General features: G+C 38.0%; 1 protein-coding gene across 1 annotated transcript in view; it reads right to left on the bottom strand.

Annotated features, from left to right (window-relative positions):
• The window catches only part of LOC104524655 (protocadherin-15-like), a gene marked incomplete at both ends in the record, with an annotated part of 16620 nt that extends 11581 nt beyond the window's left edge, over window positions 1–5039 (bottom strand). The window contains 2 exons of the mRNA XM_010167602.1: window positions 512–667; window positions 4879–5039. Coding sequence (XP_010165904.1) covers window positions 512–667; window positions 4879–5039 — 317 coding nt within the window. The remainder of the gene's footprint in view (window positions 1–511; window positions 668–4878) is intronic.
• Between the last annotated feature and the right edge of the window lie 4059 nt (window positions 5040–9098).

Here is a 9098-nt window from a genome sequence, read left to right as displayed (position 1 = left end):
TTTCTGCTCCAACTTGGAGTCCTCCATGGCCTACACGTGGGTCTCTGCTTCACCATTGAACTTAACTTCCATGGGCTGCAGAACCTCCTTTGCCTTCTTCTACTCCATCAGGTGAACTGGGTGTCTCGAGGTTCTCTGTCCCCCTCCTCCTTTTTCCTCCAGCAACGAAGCGCTCTCTCTGTCTCTTCTTTGTTTAGGCCGATGATCATCTTTTTTTCGGTCTATGGTCTCTCCTCCAGGTACCACACCTACTTCTTTTCAGGACAGCCCTTCCCCTCACCAATATGGATTGGCAGAGGCATTTCTCTAGTGCTCACTCGCCCAGTTTTTTGTCCCCCCTTGGAGCCGGGAGAACTTTTTTTTCTCCCAAGGTGGCCCTTCCCCCCCCACCAAAAAAACAGCCCCCCCCCCGCCCCGAACACAAACCCAACGCAGAAGCGAAAGAAGCAGAAGCTGGCATTTAGCAGACACCACACAAAAGAGAAAGATAAAAAAGGTTACCAGTTCTGACCTCATTGACTGCCACATAGTACCGCTGCTGCTGGAACTGAGGCGAGTTATCATTCCGGTCTCTCACCACAATCCGTACTTCATGGTTGATAATGGTGCCAACCTTTTTGTTAACACACTGGACTTGTACCACAATGGATTGAATGGACATTGGCGGCTGTAAATGAAAATACATGTTTATAACACCTAGCCAAAATCTGAACTAACAGTTGAATTTTCCACTGATGTTTATATTGCTCAGGTTCACTTGCAGCCCATCAGCCTGCCTATGTTACATCTAATGCTCTATGTCCAGATTAAAAAGCTTCTCTGACAATGTCCTGACTACAGCTCGTGCTGCCAATATTTCTAAGTAGACCTACATGTCTCAAAGCTGTATTTTGCAGACCACGCTTTGCCAGATGTATGTGCTAACACAGAAATAAAAATCTTCAGCACGAATAGCCCTTCACCTTTCCCTTGAGAACAACAACAACAAAAAGCCTATTTTTTGAACATCTTCTAATTATTGAAAGATACCTAGAAAATGCCACACATTTTAACCTTTGGTTTATTAATATTGGAATTGAAAGGTCAAGTCATTCAATATGCTACCACTTACATTTACCAAGTAATTTCAAAACAACTTGGTCACCTCTAAGCACAGACAATCGAGAGTCCTGTAGTTTATACTCCAATGAACATCGTAATATTCAAATAAAAATAACTCCCAAACTTGATGAATGGGTAAAGAAATTTAAGCTGAAAAGGGTACTACCACTTACTTAAGTTCATAAAACAATTCTAAGAAGAATAAGGGAAAAGGCACCTTTGGTTGAAAATGGAAATCCAGAGAGTCTGCTATGGAAATACAGCATTCCAGCATGACTTCCATTCACAATGTTTCCACCACAGCAATTGCCAATTTACATAGTTGAAGCAACAGTCTGGCATGTAAAATATTGACAGCAAGTCCATTTTTTGTATCTAACACTCAGCAGAGAGCAAGCAAGCATGGGAAGGGACAAAATGAAAAAATCCTGGATTTAACAACTTCAAATTCTTCAAAAAAATAACTAACTCAAAAATGTAATTTAAAGATGTCTATGCTATTCTGTACAGTGAGTGCCAACAGGTTTATGTACTGAGATTCTGAGACTTACAATTATACCATGATTATATATCTACGTAATTATGCTTTCACTCATTCTAAATGATACAATTTCTTTGATGGATTGATTTTATCCAGTTTTGCTACAACAGATTTTAGAACCATATGGTTTTCTTTACCCTTTAGACCTTGGCACTAATCTGTTTTTAAAGAGTCAGATGACACGGGCAAAGAAGGGGGCTTTATGGAGGTGGTGAGATCTTACATGAAATATCTATATTTTTCCCTACACATCTACCTTGAGCTTTCTCTGCAATGAAGCTTTTAACTAAAAGTCCATTCTCTTTGCTGTAAAAATTTGCAGCCAGTTATGATGTGATTCTACTTTTATCAGTGGAACTTCTAACATAGGTAGGAACATACCAAATATAATCTGTAACTTAAATTAAGCCTCTAACATTATATTCTTCATTTATTTTTCAAGGTGGTATTCTTTGCAAAAGATTCCAGAATTTCTAGGCCACCTTTAACAAACTTCAGAGGCTACTGAATTTATCTGGATCTATTAGCAATGTCCAAGAAAAACATAATTAGTTGTAACAATAGATAGGTAAATACCTCATATTCTGGATTTGGCCTTTTTCACAAGAACATGGAAAAAAAGTAGTTTGTTACCTTTGGTAAAATATGACAGAGTACAGGACCAATATTACTGTCACATGTGTACAATTTCTGCTGGGTCACTGCTTAGATTTAAAATCAGGTCTTTAGACATTTATCAATTTAGGCATTTCTAGACAATAAATGTAAATACATAATGGCACAATGTAACAAACTGTTTATGATACTGGGGACAAATTATCCCAAGCCCTCTTATCAATTCCATTCGTGTTCAGTTCTGATTGCTATTCATGCTTCCTAAGTACTTAAAATTTTGGAAGAAAAGTCTGGAACTTTCTTTTTACCCAATTTTGCTTGGAAAACGTACCATCATTCTTACTAAAATCAATCAATGGAATCCAATAAGATTTTCTTTCAAGAAAAGTAAGAAAAAAGAACAGGACCAGGCTAACTGAATCAGCAGGGAGTTGACAAGTGGACACATCAGAGAGAAAAATGGGAAGAGTATCCAAATACATTGAATGCAATTATATATGCACCATTTGCGAATCAGGGAGTACAATTTCTGCTCTGTAATAAAAAAATTGAATTTTAAGGTTCAACTTAATAAAACCCCAAATGATATTGGTACTACTAAATTTCACATGGTTTTAGCTTGAAAGATGAGAAAAATAGTTTACTTTTTTTTTTTTTTTTTAAAAAAAAAGGAACCGCATACATTCTTGAATGTATTTTCATTTTAGGGGTTAGCATAGTTCTAGTTCATGAAGGCTGGAAACAGCCTTTAGGTAAGAGCCATATTAATCAAGCCCATGATATACATTTCCAATTTTTACTCAATCAGTGGAGTTTTTGTGAGTTGCTTGCATTTTCTTTGGCTTATGACTTAACAGCAAATTCATTCAGACCACAGAAGACAGCTACAGTGGGGCTCATATCCAAAATCTCAATTACCTTGGATCTCAGATTTTCTTTTCATATCCCAGTAAACTTAAACCACAAATGAGTAATTTTACCCAGCACTACAGTTCTAGGGATAAGAAGGGCTACAGTTCATAGTAAAAAATAAGGAAAAAACCCCTTAAATATAGTGCAAACCCACCAAAACTACCTACATATATAACTAAGAAAATGTGCACCCTCCACGTTTTCACTAGCAACTTGAGTCTACCACTTGGAAAGAAGATCACTGTGAAGTGCCCGTATGCATTCATAATAATGTAAAGTATTTGTGAGTTTAGTTAGATCATTACTAACACTGGCAATCAGAGAATTTAACAAGGTTGATTTGCTAAAGCATCTAGTTGGATGCAAGTGAAGCAGCTCAGCTGAACAATTGTGTAGAGAGAAAAGTGTCACTGAAAGGGGCACTGAAAAAAGAACTATCACTGGTCTAACAGGAAATAATTTGTTTCCTAATGCCAAATGGATATGCAGATTTGCACGGGCTGAAGTATTGACCCTGCATTTCCTAGAGTGGTTCTTAAGCCTCACCTCCTGTTAGGGAGTCTTGCTTTTTGCTCCAGCTTAAAATAAAACTGAAAAGCCAAACGTGTTCCAGCACCTGCCTGTCTCCTCAAAGCGCCTCCTGTTTGGCACTTGAGGAAATGCTGACTCTTTGCCAATGCATGGAGAAGTCTCTTGCCCCATGTTGCTTCTGCTGTGTTTTGCGCTGCATACACTTTCATTTCAATATGAAAACAGTTTGTGAATTAAAACTAAACTAAGAACAGCTGAATTCAATTATCTCTTTTAAACTAAAAATGGAAATGAAAAATTTGCATGTTGTTTCTGGTATTAATGAATATATCTCAACACACATGAAGGAGATAAATTAATCAAATTAATACAAAACTAACATTGATGTACTCCTGATCTTTAAAGCACTCCTTCCATGTTGATTACAGTCACTTTTGAGTCAATTTTCCTTTTCAGATTCTGCTGAACTGCAGCAATACCATAACAATGTGTGAAAATGTCTCCGTTTTTAATAAAGTGTTTCTCTTCAATGAAATTAGCATAGATGAGAACACTCCTAATTCTTTTGTGCTTCTAATTTTTCTTTTTATAAAAATCAAACTTAGCCTGACAGTATTTCTTTAACGCTATTAGGAACAAGCATACCACACAAATTCTATGCTGCCTTAAAAAGAAGAATCTAAAGTAGCACATTCTCAACTGAATACATCAAGCTTTCTAAGTGACTTGTAATACGCGCAATTCCTTTGCTCTCTCACGTCTCCTAAGTCAATGTACACAACTAAAGCAGGCTTTTAGCAAGTGTCACAGGACACAAAGTGGGCAGCACTTTTTCCAGACAAAAGAAGCAAACCAGAATAAAAACATTTTTAATTCAGTAAACAAATCAAGTTTGGTTCAATATCTATTTCTGTCAACCCACACATCTATTTGTTCAGTCTTTATTGTTGTGTTCATCCACACATAATAATTGTGCACAGAGTCAAGTTTCTGCGTGCTCCCAAAGAGTCCTAATAAAGAATCAAATTAACTCTGTTCACGTCCATCTGGGGACAAAAGACAGTTGCAACTATTATATTCTAGCAGGCCTTGTGCTTACAGTCTTTCTGTGAGCACACACATTTAGAAATTAATGTCTATGGGGAGAAAATGAAACAAAGAGCAAGCCCCAAACTTACATCTCTGTCCAGTACTCGGCCGGTGCTATTTAGGTACAACATCTGTCTGATAGGATCAAGGATCACCCAGTAATCTACGTTGTCCTTTAAGGAGAGTTCAATGGTGGGGTCTGGCCCTCCTGCTGTCCCTTTGATCAGCATATTGTCAACCAGGATAGTGCCTGCCAAAACAATAAACACACGAGGGAGACATTTACATGTGCATCTACATATTTATGTATTTTCATAACAACTGCAACACTGAAAATACTGTTTTCTAACTAGGGTTTCGGGCATTTTATGTTTTGAGTGATGTTTCAAAAGTCTGAACCTTATTATCTGTAATAAAAAAAACCTGACTCTGACACTGAATCTACTCCAGACAACACACACAATGATTTAAGTTGACAATGAGACCCATCATATACAGCTATCTATTTAATGCTATAAGTTTTTTCTCCATTGAGCAATCATCACCCAATCTCACCTCAAACAAATGGAAGCACTGAAATAACAATCAAAACAAGAATAAATTTTCTATAGCAAGAGTGACACATCAAGGGGTGAGTGGGGGGAACAATTACAAAGCTCTCCAGGAAAAAAGAGTTTTTATACCTTGAGTTGCTCTGCAACAGAAAACTAAACTGCAGCATAAAGACGTGAAAACTGTCAACCAGGACAAAGGCAGTACTTAATTAGGATCAGACATCTATTCAACATACATAATGTGCTTTTTTCCTTTTCTTGTCATCCTGTCAGTTAAAAGTCTGGCCTAACAGCTCTATTAGTCAGTTCACAGCACCCACGATGTACATAATTTCCCGTGTAAAACACTCCAGCTTACTTTCCAAATGTCAAGCATTACTGTCTACCCTAAACACTGCACTCTGGTGCCTCAGATCTGCATGCATGGTATTTATAAACACTTAGCTCTAAGAATTCGTTTTTCTGAAAAATTGACACTACCCAGTTTTCTTCGCACTGAAATATTAAAAGAAATTATCTTTGTTGAAGTTCATCAACAGTTATGAAGAAAATCTGCGAAGGTCACTAGTTGCAGAACATTTAAATTAGTTCAAAATATTTATCACATAACCTCCTTTATTAAGGGCCCAAATAACTTATTCCAAAGTGCCGAGTAAAGTTTCTTTACACCTTCACTTTATAATAACAGCAACTCTATATGAATATATTATTCTTGAGGGGGTGGTTCTGAGTTGGGCCGATGCTTTTTCTGGGTAAGACAGTAAAACTAATTACTGGTCTTAACCATAGAAAACTGGTTTACAGTCCTATTGAGGAAAACAACACAGTTAGGGTTTTTTCCAATTGTTTATTTCGAAACTACATTTTATAACACAATAGAGTTGATGGAAAGAAATACTGCCAAACACCCGTAACTTTGCACTAAAGACTGGTTTCAAGTTAGAGGAGCAATACTCTTTTAGCCACATGAGAAACACAGCTGCTGCCCACATGTTTTCTGGCTATCAGCATAATTTTTTGTGCAATGCTGTCTGTACAATTACACTCTGACCCAATAGCTTGGAGTGGTGTACAGCTTTTGGAAGACCACCAGTAGTTTTAATGTAAAGAGGATTTCCTGAGGAAAGCCAAAGTAATTACCAACCCTGCAACAGTTCAAACTGTTTAAGTCTAGTCACCAATTTCTCTATGACCTATAAAATCCATCAGCTTCTATGGAGTGCAACCAGCAATCCAAATTCGAACAAAAGGTGTCCCAGCAAAAGCCTCCCTGAAAAATATTACACAAAATAACAAACACCACAATCATTCTAATGGCTTCAGTTGTCTTGATTTTTTCCAGTCTTTTTGTTCAGACCTGAAGACAAAGTCTAAGTTCTGGCTAATCTCAACAGAAGGCTCTACACCTCCATTCAAATGGCTCTCAAGGGACATAAAAATCTGCAATTTCCACCTGTAAACAGCACAACATTTGGTGTGCACATAGCAAATCTGTAAGGTGGTGTTTATAGAAAACATTACAGGTACAAATCCTTGCTGGGAAAAGGAGGAGTTTAAGAGATGAAGAACTGGGGCAACTGAAGTAACCAAATGTCACAGAAAAGGGAACAGGTGAGGATTGTGGAAATAGTCGAAAAATATACTGAAAGGGATAATTAGGAAGTAGACGAGGGAAAAGCAGCAACAGCTTCTGTCTTCTCTGCCATGTTGAAGACTAGTAAGTCCATGAACAGCAAAGGAGAATCATAGCACAAGCTACAAGGACACAGAGCGACCACAGCTGCCCATCAACACAACACTTTCAGATGTTCAAGCAATCGTAACATTTCTCCTCAGAAAATTGTTTAAAAAAATAATAATAAAAAGATTGTCCTATAATGAAAGCTAGTCCCTGGTTTCTACAAAACTCAAGATGCTGAATATAATCCAATATTAGTAGGTCTTGATTGAAGTGACAGTAGCAAAGGGAAATTACTTTTGGACTTTGCAGTCACACTGCCCATAGAGAATTGCAACATATGCAATGCTAAAGGAATTAGAGCAATAACCGTGGCCGAGCTCTGACTGCCAATAGCGCAGCCTGTGGGGCCAGGCCCCTGTGAAGGTAGCGAGTACCCTTCCATGAACTGCATGCAAGTAATCAGAGGAAACAATGCATACCTCAAAGGGACATATAAATTCCTCACTGCACAGCGTGCATTTGGAAGTGGCAAGATACAAGGGCCTTAATACCAGAAGCACTTTCTGCATATTAAGAATTGCAAAAAATTAAGTGTAATTTTAGACTGCACATCTACATAAAGAGGAAAGTGCTGCAAAACAAGTCAGCAGTGGTTCTAACAGTGTCCTTGCTGTGACATACACCAAATATTTTACTAGCTGGCATTTGCAGGCAGCTTTGGTCTGATATAGGCTATGTACACCTAGTTTGTTGCTCTTTGTCCAAGGAGGCATCATCCTCCCTTGCCTGGTTTCTTAAAGACCAACTTCTGCAAGGGCTAAATTACTCAAACAGCTCTAATTTTTAATGAACCTGAGAATAAATTATTGCAATAACATACTTTAAAAAATATCTAATCAACTTAAAATCTTGATGTGATAACAAATTTTGTGCAGTCTCTAGTAAACCACTGATACGTAACTGACCTCACTGCTTTGAATTCCGCATCTTATTCAACTTTCCTCTGTTACACTCTGTAATAGCTCCCTGCTTGATTTAACAAAGCACTCCTGTTTGTTTTGATACAGCAATTCTTTTGTTCTTAAAAATGAACTGGTTTTACTTCAGATATCCATTAGGCACTTGTACTCTTTTTTCCAAGGGCAGCAGTTTGTGAATAAGACTTTGAATAACCATCCTGAAAGTATTATTCTTCTAACTTACAAAGAATCTGACACTGACGGTCTTTCTTTTCTTCTTCCACCTTTAGATATCTGTATTTTTGTTCCTTACACCCCACCTCTGTCCTTGGCCTAAAACACCAGGGAGATAACTTACTCAGAGCAAATCTGAATACATGTAGTTCGGTGCAACTGCAGCGACAGTTTGTTCATTAACTCTCCACACACACGAGCGTAACAACAAACATATCCCTCAAAATTTGCAATGCACTAATACAGTAACTTTAGATAATTTGCTTTCATACTTTTTTGCACAAACAGAAGCTCAAACAATGATCTAGCTAAAGTGAATTCTTTCACCTTGTTGTAAAAGTTCCATTCCTTCTTCTCCAATTACATTGGAAGTTTAATTTTACAGTGCTGGGGGGAATGAGAGGCCAGAGTCTGCTGAGGGCACCTGAACGGGATGCTGCCACTCACAGTGAGGAGAGAGGTTGTCCATGGAGCTGCATGTTCCTTGTACCCAACTTCTGGGAAGTCACACTCAAATAGTATTCCAGCACTATTCCCCACACATCTGTCCTCTGTGCACAAGCCATGGAAAGGGACACCAGGGACTATAATTAGTGGTATTTTTCCCGGTTAATTAAAAAAAGACTGATGTGAAAGTTAGATTGCACATCAACACAAGCAGATTTTAAGAACGGCTTTTCATCTTGTGTGGAGACCACAACTTGGCTGCTTTTCTACCTTCACTGAAGCCTGATTGATGACGGAGATGTCTTGTGGAAAGAACATACAGACTTTCAAGGGAATAGTACAGAGTAACCCTCAAGGAATCAAAGGCAAGCAAGTTGTTGGCTAGAAAACAAACAAGCCAGAAACCAAGAGACTGTAAAAGAGAAGGGGGTGGG

This window comes from Antrostomus carolinensis, unplaced genomic scaffold (assembly GCF_000700745.2).
Source record: "Antrostomus carolinensis isolate BGI_N321 unplaced genomic scaffold, ASM70074v2 scaffold12085, whole genome shotgun sequence".
Taxonomy (NCBI): domain Eukaryota; kingdom Metazoa; phylum Chordata; class Aves; order Caprimulgiformes; family Caprimulgidae; genus Antrostomus; species Antrostomus carolinensis.
Note: the sequence above shows the minus strand (reverse complement) of the source record. Positions and strands in the feature narration are given on the sequence as shown.